At 62.2% G+C, this 13,559-nt stretch overlaps 2 protein-coding genes across 16 annotated transcripts in view; both read left to right on the top strand.

Moving 5' to 3' along the window:
• The window catches only part of PLEKHA6 (pleckstrin homology domain containing A6), a 46,447-nt gene extending 38,913 nt beyond the window's left edge, over positions 1–7,534 (top strand). For 12 of the 14 annotated variants that reach the window (XM_084497581.1, XM_084497584.1, XM_084497578.1 and 9 more), the window contains 11 exons: positions 38–149; positions 313–452; positions 1,029–1,178; positions 2,240–2,363; positions 2,532–2,641; positions 2,938–3,120; positions 3,285–3,449; positions 3,655–3,788; positions 3,895–4,037; positions 4,670–4,793; positions 5,152–7,534. In XM_084497581.1, the coding sequence (XP_084353707.1) occupies positions 38–149; positions 313–452; positions 1,029–1,178; positions 2,240–2,363; positions 2,532–2,641; positions 2,938–3,120; positions 3,285–3,449; positions 3,655–3,788; positions 3,895–4,037; positions 4,670–4,785 (1,377 nt within the window). In that variant the 3' untranslated portion in view covers positions 4,786–4,793; positions 5,152–7,534. The remainder of the gene's footprint in view (positions 1–37; positions 150–312; positions 453–1,028; positions 1,179–2,239; positions 2,364–2,531; positions 2,642–2,937; positions 3,121–3,284; positions 3,450–3,654; positions 3,789–3,894; positions 4,038–4,669; positions 4,794–5,151) is intronic. The other 2 variants (XM_084497574.1, XM_084497579.1) reach the window with 1 other exon arrangement.
• Positions 7,535–7,903: 369 nt separating this feature from the next.
• On the top strand, positions 7,904–9,616 carry GOLT1A (golgi transport 1A). Of its 2 annotated transcripts, none has more exons than XM_084497593.1 (5): positions 7,904–8,010; positions 8,626–8,717; positions 8,803–8,981; positions 9,141–9,204; positions 9,402–9,616. In XM_084497593.1, the coding sequence occupies exons 1-5, from the start codon at positions 7,986–7,988 to the stop codon at positions 9,438–9,440; spliced, it is 399 nt and encodes a 132-aa protein (XP_084353719.1). In that variant the 5' UTR covers positions 7,904–7,985; the 3' UTR covers positions 9,441–9,616. The 2 variants fall into 2 exon arrangements, with proteins under 2 accessions (XP_084353719.1, XP_084353718.1); XM_084497592.1 differs by having other exon boundaries at positions 7,942–8,049.
• Positions 9,617–13,559: the final 3,943 nt, after the last annotated feature.

The following is a 13,559-nucleotide window of genomic DNA, read 5'->3' as shown; positions in this document are numbered from 1 at the left end:
TGGGAGCCTCTCTGACCGCTGCTTTTCACCCCTGCAGAACGAAATGGTCAACAGGCAGATCCAGAAGGAGATCTGGCGGATCCAGGACGTGATGGAGGGGCTGAGGAAGAACAACCCGTCCCGCGGCACCGACACCGCCAAGCACAGAGGTGAGCAGGCTCGGTCCCTGCCCTGCATGGCACAGCCACCAGCATGCCACAGCTTGGGGCGTCCCCCGTGACAGGCACTCACTCGGAGAGGCTGTGCTGTGGTGCACGTGCTTATTTCTGCTTTTTTTTTGCTTTTTTTTTTTTTTTTTTTTTTTCCCTGCAGTGGCCATCGGCCCCTCGGGCACGTACAGCTCCAACAGCCCCGCCAGCCCCCTGAGCTCGGCCAGCCTCACCAGCCCCCTCAGCCCCTTCTCCCTCGTCTCCGGCTCCCAGGGCTCGCCCACCAAGCCGGGTCCCAGCGAGGTGAGTGAGCCGGGGTGTCCCCAGGGAGCCCCGAGTCCTTGCTGGGGCACCAGGTTCGCATGTGGCTCTGTCTGGGGGCACGTCCCCGGGCTGTGGGGTCTCCTGGTGACGTCTGGGTCCGTGCCCCTCACAGGGGCTGTGTCAGGGCTCCTGCACTGAGCATCCTGAAGGCCGGGAGTTGCTCAGCTCCAGGGCCAGCTCCTGCTGCCACCGCAGTCTCTGCATCCACTGATCTCACCTGCATCTGTGGGAAGTTCAGGGTGGAACCTGGGGACTCCCCAAAGCTGCCCTGGCTGCACCAAGGCGATGCCAATGTCTCCTGATAGCCCTGAGCTGGGGGAGGGTCTCTCCAGCTGCCCCCAGCCCTGCCTGGCCCCGCTGCGCATGGGAGATGGGAAAAGTCCCCCCGTGGATGGGGACACAGAAGTGCAGGACCGAAGGAGCAGCCGCCAGCTGCTCTCCCTCCTCCTTTCCCCGGCCTTCCGCTGTGTTTTGTCTCGTGCTCTCTCTAACTCTCTTTTCCTTCCCGTCTCTCAGTTTCTCTGCTCTCACGCCTAACGCTCCTCTCCACCCCAGGAACCCGGCCCGCCTCGACCTCCCCTCCCCAAGTCGTACGTCCCCCTGGAGCCTCCTCCGACCGTCCCTCCGCTCCCTAGCGAGAGCCGCCCCTGGCCATACCCCACCTCCCCTTCCTGGCAGCGAGGCGGCGAGGCGCAGAGGGGACAGGTACCAAAACCTCTCCCGAGCAGCCCCGAGAAGAGCAGCCCCTTCCCTCCCTCCCCAACACATCGGGGACCAGGCAGGGACAGCGTGGAGGTGGCACTCAGCTAGGGGACGGCGGCACGTGGCACCGTTCCGCCTCTCCGAGGGGCGCAGTGGGCACTGACCCCAAGGCAGCTTCACCGGGGCCTCTCCAGGTCCCCACCACCCTCCCACAGCACCCGTGTGGATGCTCAGGACTGGGACAGGCTCCTCTCGGGTAGCTGGAGGTGTAAATCTGCTGCAGCCCCAGCCTCTCTGCTTGCCTCTGCCCTCTCCTCTCTCGCTGTCCTTCTGTGGCACCGCTCCCTGCTGCGCCAGGGGCCGGAGAGCTCGGCCGGCCTGGGGTGACCGCGTGTGCAAACCCAAACCTGGAGGTTCCTGGCACCATCTCAGCCGTGTTCCCACCTGGGAATGGGGCCACGTTTGGAGTTTGGGAGGCAGAAGTGTCCTCGCAGCTGGGTGGCCCTGGGAGGGGTCAGGATGCATGCGTGTGGGGCTGTAAAAACAAAATCTGCGCTGAGCTGGGAATGATGATGGACCCGAGTGTGAGTGTCACCAGAGCGTGCTCAGGGTGCAGGAGGGAAAGGACCCCAAAAACAGCCCTCGGCTCGCCCCCTGCTGCTGCCCAGTGCCTGCCCCAGCTCCTGCCCTCATGGGACCCGGTCCCCTCCTGCAGGCAGGGGCAGGAGCTCAGCACGGGGCACCTCCAGCCCAGAGCTCCTGGGTGCCCCCTCCAAGCCGTGTCAGGACCGTCCCCCTGCAGAAAGCTTTTCCAACACGGGGCTGTGCCACCAGGACACCGAGGGGTGCCTGGCCACGAGCTGCAGAGCCCTCCCAGCCCGTGTCCCCGCTGAAGGAGCACGCTTTGGGTGTGCTGGTGGTCTGCTTGGCCAGCATCCGTGTGCCCCAGGAGCATGTCTGGGGCCGTGTGTCCCCCCCGGGGCAGTGCGTGTGTGTGTTCCCAGGCAGAGTGTGGCTGCCCGGCAGGGTCATGGCTCACCGGGGACCTTTTTTTGCCCCCGCAGCCCAAGCCGAGCTTCGAGCAGAGCAAGAAGGAGACGCAGCGAGCGGCTGCCCCCACTGCCCCCACCGAGGGGCCGCCGGGCAGGCAGGAGCAGGAGGCAGAGAAGCAAGCGGCTCTCAACAAAGGTACGGTGCTGGCCCTGCAGGTCCTGCTTCAGCAGGCTCCCCAAGCATGCCCTGGCCATGGGGAAATCTCTGCACAACGGTCTCCAGCTCTTCCCCAGCACCGCACGTGGCTGGGACCCTGCCCCCCGTGCCCAGGGATGCTCAGCCTGGTGTTTCTCTGTCCTGCAGTGGGCATCGTGCCCCCCCGAACCAAGTCTCCGCCGGAGGAGGAGGTGGTGCCCGCGGGCAGCATGCTGAGGAGGAGCGCCGGCGGCATGGCCAACGGGCTGGGATCCAAGGCACGGCTGGTGGCGAGGGGTTGGGGCCGGGTGGGCCGTGCCGGGCTGGCTGTGGGGGCTCTTCTGCAGCCGTGGTGCTGCTCTGCTCCCCAGTGCCATGGGGAGAGGGTGGGGGGAACAGTCGCTGCGTGGTTCTGCACCTCAGCACCCAGCTGGGAACCTCCCGGGCTCTGCGGGTGCCTCTCTTTGCCCCAGGGGAGGGCAGCCCCTTGCAGAGGGATGCGGCACGGGCAGATGGGGTTGGGTCCGGCTCCGTTCAGGGGTATTTGACCACGGGGCTGGGCTCTCCTCCCCAGGAGAGGCCGAAGAGCGCCGTGTTTGCCAACGAGACGAAGGTGAAGATGAGCGTGGAGGAGCAGATCGACCGCATGAAGCGCCACCAGAGCGGCTCCATGAAGGAGAAGCGGCGCAGCCTGCAGCTGCTGGGCAGCCAGCAGCCCGACACCCCCGGCACGAAGGCACCCGCCTCCTACAAGGTGGTGAGTCCCTGCGCCAGCACTTCGCCCCCGGCACAGCGGGGTTTGCCTCGCAGGGGTGCTCCGAGCTCCCTGAAGGTGGTGAAGGGGTGGAGGGGACACCGGGGGCCGTGGCAGGGGACAGTTTGCTGGTCCAGGGGGCTCAGCGGGGCTGGGGTCCCTCGTAGGTGCGCCGGCACCGCAGCATCCACGAGGTGGACATCTCGGACCTGGAGGCAGCGCTGCGCTCCGACGACCCCGGCAAGGTCCACGAGACGCCCCGGGAGGAGATCGCCCGGCTGCGCAAGATGGAGCTGGAGCCACAGCACTACGACGTGGATATCAACAAGGAGGTGAGGCCGGGAGGGACGAGCACAGGCTTGGGGCATCCCCGCTGCCGGAGGGTCGATCCAACCCCTGCATCGTGCAGGATTCTGGAGCCAAACAGAGTCCCTGTGTGGGTGGTGGGAGCTGGGGGAGGCCGGGGAAGGTGGGTGCTGGCGTGGGGATGGGTCCTGGTGGCCGGTGCTCAGCTCAGCCCCTGCTGCTGCCCCCCAGCTATCCACGCCGGACAAAGTCCTCATCCCCGAGCGGTACATCGAGCTGGAGCCCGACACGCCGCTCAGCCCCGAAGAGATGAAGGAGAAGCAGAAGAAGGTGGAAAGGATAAAAACCCTCATTGCCAAGTCCAGGTGAGGCTGCGGCACCCACAACCCACGTGCGCCCCTTCCCCGGCACCCCACTGCACCCCACTGCCAAGGGCAGCCCTGGGCACTGAAGTCCCCGCTGTCCCCACAGCCTGCAGAACGTCATCCCCCTGGGCGAGGGGGAGGTGGACACCCCCCAGGACCCCGAAACGCAGCTGCAGGAGCAGGAGAAGAGGATAGAGATCTCGTGCGCGCTGGCTGCTGAGGCGTCCCGCCGGGGCCGCATGCTCTCGGGTAAGGCACGGTGGGACACGGAGGGTCCTGGACGCCTGGCCAGCACCTTGCAGCCCTGCAGGAGAGGGCCTGAGGGTGCTGAAAACGCAGGAGGAGTGGCCGCAGGGTGGAGCAGGCAGGTTGGGTGAGCAGCTCACGGCCTGGCCAGGCAGCAGAGCATGGCGCAGGGAACCACCGCGCAGCAGGCGATGCCAGCTCGGCAAGCCGGGCGATGCCAGCGGCTGCCAGGGTGATGCCAGCGGTGTCTGGGGCCACCTTCCCCTGCGGCAGCACTGAGCAGCGTGCGATGGATCAGTCCATGTCAAATCCAATCTTCCTGCCCCACGTCCAAGGAAAGAAACCCAGCTCAGAGAGCGCTCGGGGGCCGGGAAGCACCGGCGACGCACCGCGGTGCCCGAGCGAGCGCGGTGCCTTGTCCATGAGGAGCCCTGCGGGGAGCTCACGTGTGCCGGGCGCCGCTGTGGCTGTTTGTCCTGACCACGCTTGCTTCCTCCCTTCCTCCCTTCCTTCCTCTTCGTTTCCTCCCCTCCGCTAACCTGCCCGCTGGGAGCCTCCTGTCGCTGTGCCGCCTCTCCCCTCCCGCCGCCGCCAGCTTGTGTTCTTCACGCCCTTCTCCCATTTCTTGTTTCCAGCTCAATGCGCTACCCCAAGCCCTCCCACCTCCCCAGCCTCCCCGACTCCACCGACCAACCCCCTCTCGTCTGAACCATCCCGGGTCGCCGACAGCAGCCATTTTATGCGTGTCTGAGCCATGAAGTAAGCACCTTTTCTCTTGTTCTTCATCCCATCCTCTCCAGCCGGGGACGGGCGGGGGGCGCCTCTTCCCCCGGCCTCCTTTCCCACCCGGCGGCCGCCCATCGCTGCTTGCTCCAGCTAACATCTCCTGAGCCACGTCAGCCCCAACTCCTCCTATGGAACAAGTGCGAGTGCCCTGCGTGGTGAAGCCCCCCGTGTGGGCCAGCCACGGACCCCAGGCTGGGCACAGGGGCTGAGCCAGCTGCTGGCCCCGGGAGGTGCTGGGTACGGGGTCGAGACCTCGCAGGGTTTTCCTCTGAGCTGCTTTTGAGGGTCTGTGGGGAGCTCGTGGCTCATCCCCACTCTCCTTCCCCTCCAGCTCAAGCCCTGGCCGCTGCCAGCGCCGTCAAGTTCCACGGGGCCACGTTTTAGCGCGCCAACATGCGCCCCGACTCGACACCGAACCTCTCCTCGGCCATCGTTTTTGGTTCTCCTGGACCCCTCCTTCCTTCCCACCAGCGGCGAGACCCCCCCAGGATGGATGAGCGGGGAGATGTGGCACGGACGGCACCCACTGCTCTGCCCTGTCCTGGAGGAGACATGCGGGTGCTGGGAGTTGCTCTGCTGGAGCGTGGTCCCCAAGGACAGGGGGTCCCGAGCTGCCCGCCGGCACAGGGATGGATCTGTGGTGGCCTCGGTGCCGGGCTGGCTGGGACAGCCATACAGGGGGGCATTTGCAGCAGTGGTCCTGGCACAGCCAGCCCTCCCCTTGCTGGGGCAGCCCTGGAGGAGCGCAGCACCCTCCGCCTCTCCGTGCGGATGTGTTGGCATCCCAAAAGTCTGCAGCTGGAGCTCAGCCATCCCACCGCGGGTGGTGCTCTCACCGCGCTCTGGAGGCTCCATCTCTGCTCTTTGGGTGCTCGCTGCCTCCCCTGTGCCCTCAAACTGCTTTTAGCATCCATCTGGCTGGAGGGAGTCACCAGCAGAGCCTGGCAGCTCCATGACGCCTCGTGCCCGGGGCTCAGCAGAAGGAAGGAGGAGCTGTGCGGGGTCGGATGGAGAGGGGACGGGGGGGACACGGGGAGCTGGGACAGTGCGAGGGCTGCCCGGTGCGGTGCTGGCACGGAGCAGCAGGTCTGGGAAGGGACAGGGATGTTGGAAAGGAGCAGAGGAGCGGCACGAAGCCAGGGCTCGCTGGGCCGAGCAGGGATCTGTGCGGGTGGCTGGGGACGGTGCCAAGAAAGGGACCGGGTTTGGGCCATGAGCAGCAGTGGGGTTTGTCCTCAGTGTGCTCCTACAAACAGCGATGCTTTGCCTGTGGTCACCCCCAGCACCCATGGGTGCCCGAGGCTGGGGGGACACATGGGGAGCAACTTGGGGCTGCAAAGAGCCGGGACCCCCTTGGGCATCCCCTCTGTGCAAGCCGGGCTGCTGGAGGAGGGGGCTCCTTGCCCCACAGCCCCGGGCTGGGTCAATGAGCACCGGGGGGTGACAGATTTGGGGGGCAGGACCAGGGGGGACCCCGGCTGTGCTCACATCCTCTGGTGCCAGCACGGGCTGGGACCCTCTGAAAACCTGACAGCGCACCCCACCCCGAGACCTTGCCATTGCACTCCAACCCCCGCGGCTTGTTCATTTATTTTTTCTGTAGCGGGTTTACCCTTTTCTTTAGCTTTTCAGAGGGAGGACCAACAGCTGCTCCTGCCGGGAAGCAGCATCAGGCTGCGCAGGGCTGGGAGGGGGTAGGCGGATGGGGTGAGGAGCCCGCTGCTGACCATCCCCTCGCTTTTTCCCCACTGGCCAGATCCCAAATCCCTGGCCAGCCCCCTGCCCTGTACCCATGTGCTGCCACCAGGCCCCCCCTCTGCGCCCCCATCGCTCCCCCGATCGTAGCAATACTCCTCAGACCCCAGGAACCCCAAGTCCCGCTCCGCTCCCGAGCCTCCTGCTGCCCTCTTAGCTCATAAAGCTGGCCCTTTATTTTGCTATTACATGCCTTAATATATGTTTTATGGAAATTCTACATTTATAATATATATATATATATATATTTGTTTTTCTCTTCTTTTCTGGGAGGTACTGTTTTGTGCTAATCTCTCTCTCTGCAGGGTTGTTGGCACCAGCCCTGCCAATGCATTACAAAAGCAGATTCTTTGCCAATTTATCAGAAAAAAAAAAAGAAAAAAGAAAAAAAGAAAGAAAAAAATATTTAAAATATATATATATTTTCTGCTTTTATTAAAAGCAAATTTATTTAAAATAAAAATATAAAGAGACTGTAAGTTTGAAGAGATGACGCCTTTATTTCCCCGTCCCTGGGCGCAGCGGCGTGCCAGCCGGGCCGGGCTCCCCAGCTGGTGTAAATGGGGGTGCTGGGGGGGGCGCAGACCCCTTTACACCGGCTGTGCACACCCACCCGGGGGGGGGGCACGCAGACCTGTAGCTGGCAAATTGCCCCCGACTCCGGTGGCCGGAGGAGGTGGGCACGGCTGCAGTGTTGTGGAACCGGGTTGTCGTTTTCGTTTCGTTTCGTTTTTTAGGGAAAATTGAAGAAAAAAAAAATACATTTTAATTCTTAATTTTATTTTGGTTATTATTTTTCATAACACTTCATATAGCAGTGACTTGTAAGCGAGAAGGAATTCGCATCGGGAGGAAATCTATTTATGCACTGGGTGGGGAGGGGGGAGGGTGGGAAAGGGGATAGTTGTTTTCTGGATTTTTTTGCTAGTGTTAGAGAAATAAAAGTATCTACAAAATAACACGATGCCAGTGTCTTTTGTATGGGATTGACCTCAGCTAATGATTTTAATGCTGGACTGAACAGTGGGCAGACACCTGTAGGGTCTCACCGTGCACAAAGGACCTTGCCCGGAGTTTGGGGGCTGGCAGCACGTTCTCCTCCCTCTCCCTGTTTTACGGGGTTCATTCCCCTTTAGGATTTATTTTCGATGCAGCTACTCAACAGAGTGGGAAAAAAAAAAAAAAAAAAAAAAAAAAAGAGAGCATTGTGCCTGGCAAATTCGTATAAACCCAAGGAATAAATAGGTTTGGAAAGGGAGCCGCTCCCGGCGTCCCCGCCGGTGGAGCTGTGGGGCCGTTAATGATTTGCAGGATGACGTGGGGACCGAAGGCCTTTCCAAGGGTCACTGCCGGGGAGTGCGTGGAAGGGTGGCCGCCCTCGCCGGCCTCCCCCGGCCCCCCGGCAGCGAGATGGTGACTCTGAGTGATTTCCAGCGTAAGCGGGCAGCCGGTGGCCGCGGGGATGCTCGGCGGGGTGCGGGATGCGCCCCGGGGACGTGCCGGGGCTGGAGGCTTGGGGACATCGGGGCAGGGAGAGGGGAGGATGGTGCGAAGCCCTTCGTGGTGCGGGGGGCACGGGGGGAGCCTGGCTGGGATGTGGGTGCTGGGATGTGGGTGCTGGCGGTGCAGGGGGGGCTTTGTAGGGGGCGCAGAGCTGTGGGGCCAGCCCTGCCCTCGCTCTCTGCCCCTGTTTTGCATGAGGAGAGGCGAGCAGGAGCAGGGAGGTGCCGGCTCATCGCTGCCTGCCCCAGCATCTCCAGCCTCTCCCAGTGCCTGCTGCACCGGCAGTCCAGGCAAATGACCTTCCCCTTCGGTTTGTTTTGGTTTGTTTTTTTTTTTTTCCTTGTGGTTTAGTCTGTATTCGGCAGCCCACAGGGGTTTTAGGGAACCCAGCAGCCTGCCCAAGGCTTTTTGGCAGGTGGAAAGGCTTTGGAGAGAAACTGAAAGGACGTTTCTGGGAGGGAACGGGATGGGGAGGCCCCCAGAACAGCAACCACAGCCCGAGGGGGAGCTTTGTGCCCGAGGCCTCGTCTCAGCCTGTCCTCCACAGGGATCGGCCTGGGGCTGGTCGGCTTCGGCGCCTTCTTCATCCTCTTTGGGATGCTCCTGTACTTCGACTCGGTGCTCCTGGCCTTTGGGAACGTGAGTACAGCCAGCTGGGGAGGCCCAGAGCCAAACGACCATCTGAGCAGGGCTCATCTCACCCGTCCCGCTTTCCTCCTCCCAGATCCTCTTCCTCTCCGGCTTGGTCTTCATCATCGGCCTCAGGCGGACCTTCACCTTCTTCTTCCAGAGGCAAAAGCTGAAGGGCACCAGCTTCTTCCTGGGGGGGGTCCTCATCGTCCTCATGCGCTGGCCGATCCTGGGCATGCTGCTGGAGGCTTACGGCTTCGTCAGCCTCTTCAGGTCTGTCCTGCGGCACCCGGCTGCCACGGCACGGGGTGGGGGCAGCGCCAAATCCACGCCACCAGCATCTGCCAGGGGATGAAGCATCCCCGCAGCTTGCTGGCCGTGGCCCCGTCAGCCCCCCCAGCCCTCCTAACGGAGCCTTTTGTTTCGGTGCAGGAGTTTTTTCCCAGTGGCTTTTGGGTTTTTGGGCTCGCTGGGAAACATCCCCATCCTGAGCAAGGTGAGCAGGGCGCCAGGCAGGGATTTCCCCCGTGGATGTGGTGCTTGGGGTCTGCACTCTGCGGGCGATGCAAATCGCTGGCACCGCTGAGTTAAATCATCGTGGACACGCCGGGGAAAGTCACCACGGCCTCCCCGTGGCTCCTGGAGGATGCCCTGAAATATTTGACCACTAATCCAGCTCCGTCCCTCTTGCAGCTCTTGCAGAAGCTGGGAGAAAGCAGCTCCATGGTGTGACCGCGGGATGGGTCCAGCCGTGGGAGCTGCTGCCCCGGGGCTCGGAGCTGGCCCCGCTGCAGGGACGGTGCCTCGCGGGCTGCACCAGGCAGGCTTGGTAGCTATTATTTTATTTTATTTTGTTGTCTTCCCCTGATGAGACTTGGATTTAATTAAAAAACGTGTCTGAGACCGAACCCAGCCTGTGTGCCTTTCCTGGGGCTCAGAGCCTGCTCCGGCTCTGGCTTCTCTGAGTGCCACCCCGAAGCATCACGGCCTGGTGGAGGTGGCACCGGGACCTTGCCATGGCCACAGTTGGTGATGGCACCGGGACCTTGCCATGGCCACGGCTCGTGGTGGCACCGGGAGCTCGCAGGGCCGTGGGCTGCGGCGAGCGGAGCCCAGGGAGCAGCAGGAGAGGGCAGGGGAGGTTAGCAAAACACCCATTAAACCCCATTAACATTTCATGACCCCATCGGGGGAGAGTAAATTACCCCCCTTTCAAATCCAGTGACCATGAAAAAGCAAACGACATCCGAGGTTATTAATTAATTGAGAGATGCTGGGGCGGGAGGGGGGCTGAAGCACTTGTAGGGAAGCACGCAGACACGGAGCTGCTATCTCGGAGCGCTATCAGCCCGGGTTTGTGTTTCCCACAGCCCCATTTCCCATGGGATGCACCCGGGCTGGGCGCACTGGTGGCAGCTTGGGGGGGGCTGCTGGTGGAGCTGGGGTGGGGGCAGCCGGGATGGCTGTGAGCAGGGGACGGGACGTGCCGTTTGGGATGGCTGCTGAGGGCAGTCAGGTGAGTTTGAAGTATTTATTTTTCCTGGGATTTGGGGAATCCTCTCTCCAGGAGCAGCTCTGCCAGCTCCATAACCCGGCGGGGCTGCAACCCGAGGCACGAGCTCCGTGGATGCGAGCCAGGTCCCTGCGAGCACCCGGGGAGCTGGGTGCAAGTCAGGAGTTTAATTAAACCAGGGCAATCACATCAAAGCGGGTCCCTGTGCAGATCCCCTTCTTAAATTGCCAGAATTAATTAACGAGGTTGTGCCAAACCTGTTCCCTCCTGATTGAAGCGCAGCCCAGGCGAGGCAGTGGCTGTGCCCGGCGGCACTCGGCGGGTGCTGCAGTTGCTTTGCAGCGGGTGAAAGCGGGGCTGGGAACGGCTCTGGGAGCGCAGTTGATTTGGGGTATCTCGTTTGGGCACCCCCAGCCCAGCCCCAGCACCCGGCTGAGCCCTGGGTAGCAGGGGATGAGCTCTCTGGTGGGAATAAAGCAGGGCTGCCCTGGGGGGAGCGGTGTTTGGGGGAAGCTGCCCCTTGCTGCTGGGTTGGAGGGGGCACCTTCAGTCTGGGTGCAGGTTGTTAGGTTTTTTTTCCCATCCTGAAAGCCTCTGCTGGGGTTTCCTGGGGTGAGTTTGGCTGTGGGTAGGAGGAAGACAGGAGTGGGGGAGGCATCGGGGTCACCTTTGGTGATAAAGGAGCAGGGCTCGGAGCGCACCAGGAGCTGGGGTGAGCTCAGACATCCCAGGCTCGGCTATCACACAGGTGGCTGAGGGCTGCAGCCTCCTTGGAGCACATCTGCGATGTCTGTCTTTGCTCCATCCCAGCCGAAAGCCTACATTTGGGCTGCAGAGCATCTTCTCCCAGCCAGGCTGCATCCACAGGGAGCCACTGAGACAGAGGCACCGTGCTGGAGGCCTCACATGCACCGTAACCACGCTCTCTGCATTTAACCCCCATCCCTGGGGCAGCCCTGAGATGCCCTGGGGGCAGAGCAGGCGCTGCCCTCCTGGGCCTGCATCAGAGCCTCCTCTTAGGGCAATATTTTCCCTCTGCTTCAGCCAAATGCTGCCTCCGTGGGTCCTGCTGGAGCTGGTTGGGTTTTAGGAAAACGCTTTGGGTGAAGCCCTGGCTCTGCTGACGTCAGTGGCTGAATTCCCCCTGGTGCTGGTGCCACTCATTTTCCTCTCCATCCTTCCCCAAAGTTGCTTTTATGCTTGAGCTTTCCAGCCCTTTGGAGCAAGGATCCTCCTGAGCCTCGTGTGGTTTTTGTTTTCGTTTCCCCCAGCACCAAACTCAGGCTAGAGATGCGCGTAAAATGCGTGGGCAGCACAGAAATGCATCTACCTTTTGTAGTGTTTTTAAAGATCCCTCAAGAAAAAGAAAGCTATTTTGCAAAATCTCCTAATGATGTTGCTTAGAGAGGGATGGTTACAAGCACCAAGTTCAAGCTTTATTCTGAAGTGCCCTCGTTCAGATCAGCCTGGCGTTGGAGAGGAGCACAGTTTCCTCTCAGGAAAGCGTTGTTGCCCTTTGGAAAGTGTTTTCCTTGATTCTGCTCTTAGCTCAATCACTTGGCTCCTTGAAAGCAGGCAGGAAACAACTTGGAGAGCATTCCCCTGTTATTTCCAGACGAGCTGCCCCTTGTCGGATGTGGAACTGCACGAAAGCCTCTGAAGGAACCTTGCAGCAGGCTCCCAGCGGCAGCACACAAATCAGCCGGGGAGGAAATTGCAGCCTTGCTCGATTGCCTCTTATCTCAACCCGTTGCAAATCCAGGCTGAGAGGCGCTTTGGGGCTGCGTGGGAAGGGCTCAGCACCCTCCCCCCGGGCCTGATCTCCCTTAGGGCAGGGGATAAAATCCGGGAGGTGTGCAGGCAGCTGCTGTCCCCGTGGCTGTCCGTCCCAGTGCTGCTTCCCCCTGCCCTGCTCCCCATAACCCCGCACACAACCGCACCCTTGGCTGGTGAGCTGGAGCCCCGTGGCAGCTCTCTCCATCGCCCGTGTGCCAGCTGCTCGTCCTGCTGCTGGTGGAGGGGGCTGGAAAATGCCCTGAGGGGATTTTCCTCGCACGGAGGAAGGAGCCGTGCACCAAGGGGGCATCTTCTGGCACTGCCAGCCCGGCCCTGCAAGGCAAAAAACCTCCCCGTCCTTCAGCAGCTCCCCTGCCCCGGGCTTTGGTAAGTTGTTTCTGCCTGGTTAAGCCTTGGATTTCCTCCCTGGGGACCAGCACCAGGCAGTGCCTGGCCCTGTACCGGCATCCCATTGCCTTTCCCAGCTGCTTTGTGCTCTGGTGGCCCCAGGGGAATGAGTCCGAATGAGTCCCCCCCTGTCCCTCCTGCGGGAAAGCCGAGCCTGGAGCCGTCCCCTGTGGCTTCAGCATCCTCAGGGTCCTGTGGCCGTGCTCTCCCCTGGTCAAAGCAGAGCTGGAAACGCTGAGCCCCACGGCCCCGTGCCCTGGGATCACCTTCCCCGGGCTGACACCATCCCTTTTGATGTCACGCTGCAACCCCAACCCCTCCTTTGGGGACCTGGGCTCTGCGAAGCTCACGAGCCCTCGGGATGCCCGGGAAGGGGATTTATGCCCGGTGGCTCCTCGCCAGGGGCCAGGCTGCTGCCTCCTGACCCCTCTGCCCACTGCAGCCCACGGTGGGGGCACGAGGCCACCCCCAGTGACGCAGCACCGGGGCCCTGCGTGGGAAAAGACCTCGGTGCCCGCTGGGTTCAGCCTTCCCCAGCTCCAAAATGCTGCGGCCAAAATCCCCGAGGGATTTATTTATTTATTTATTTATTGGTGAGGGGAGGAGGTTGGAGCCCTGGTTATGGAAACGAGGTGTCTGTAGGTTGTGGGGTGTCCTCCTCACCACCCCCCCCAGCACACGTTTCCTCTGGGCAAGGATGCCAGCAGTGCCCTGGACGAATCCTGGCTGCAGCAGGAGTGCCCCAGCACATTTACCTAGCTGGGGTTTTGAGGAGTTTCAAGGTCGAGTGCTGGGCTTGGAGCCACGGGGCCTGATCCTGCACACGGGCACCCCGCAGATCAGAGCCTGGGCTGGGTGCTGAGCTTGGAGCCACGGCCCTGCACGAGCCACCCGTGCTCCTGGTGCGAAGGAGATGCTGCTGCTGGTTTGGGGGCAGCTCAGCTTGCCACCTGCGCATCCCCTTTGGTCGTTTCCCTTCCAAAATGTAGGGCTGGGGACAGCAAATTGGCCCCTTCCTCCACTCCCTGCTCGTGGGGGCAGAGAGCCAGCAGCTCCTCCTGCCCGGCTGCAGGTGCCCGTACCTCGATGAGCTCCAAGGACTTCAGCTCCTCTCTGCCCCCAGGCCCTCTTCCCTTGCTGGGGGGGCTTCTCCC

The sequence above is a fragment of the Aythya ferina genome, assembly GCF_964211825.1.
Source record: "Aythya ferina genome assembly, chromosome: 25".
Classification (NCBI taxonomy): domain Eukaryota; kingdom Metazoa; phylum Chordata; class Aves; order Anseriformes; family Anatidae; genus Aythya; species Aythya ferina.
Note: the sequence above shows the minus strand (reverse complement) of the source record. Positions and strands in the feature narration are given on the sequence as shown.

Coding starts and splice junctions, on each gene's coding strand:
- GOLT1A (XM_084497592.1), top strand. CDS start 7,986: ATGGTGACTCTGAGTGATTTCCAGCGTAAGCGGGCAGCCGGTGGCCGC. Junction 8,050..8,625: donor CCGCGGGGATGCTCGGCGGG/GTGCGGGATGCG, acceptor TGTCCTCCACAG/GGATCGGCCTGGGGCTGGTC. Junction 8,982..9,140: donor GGCTTCGTCAGCCTCTTCAG/GTCTGTCCTGCG, acceptor GTTTCGGTGCAG/GAGTTTTTTCCCAGTGGCTT.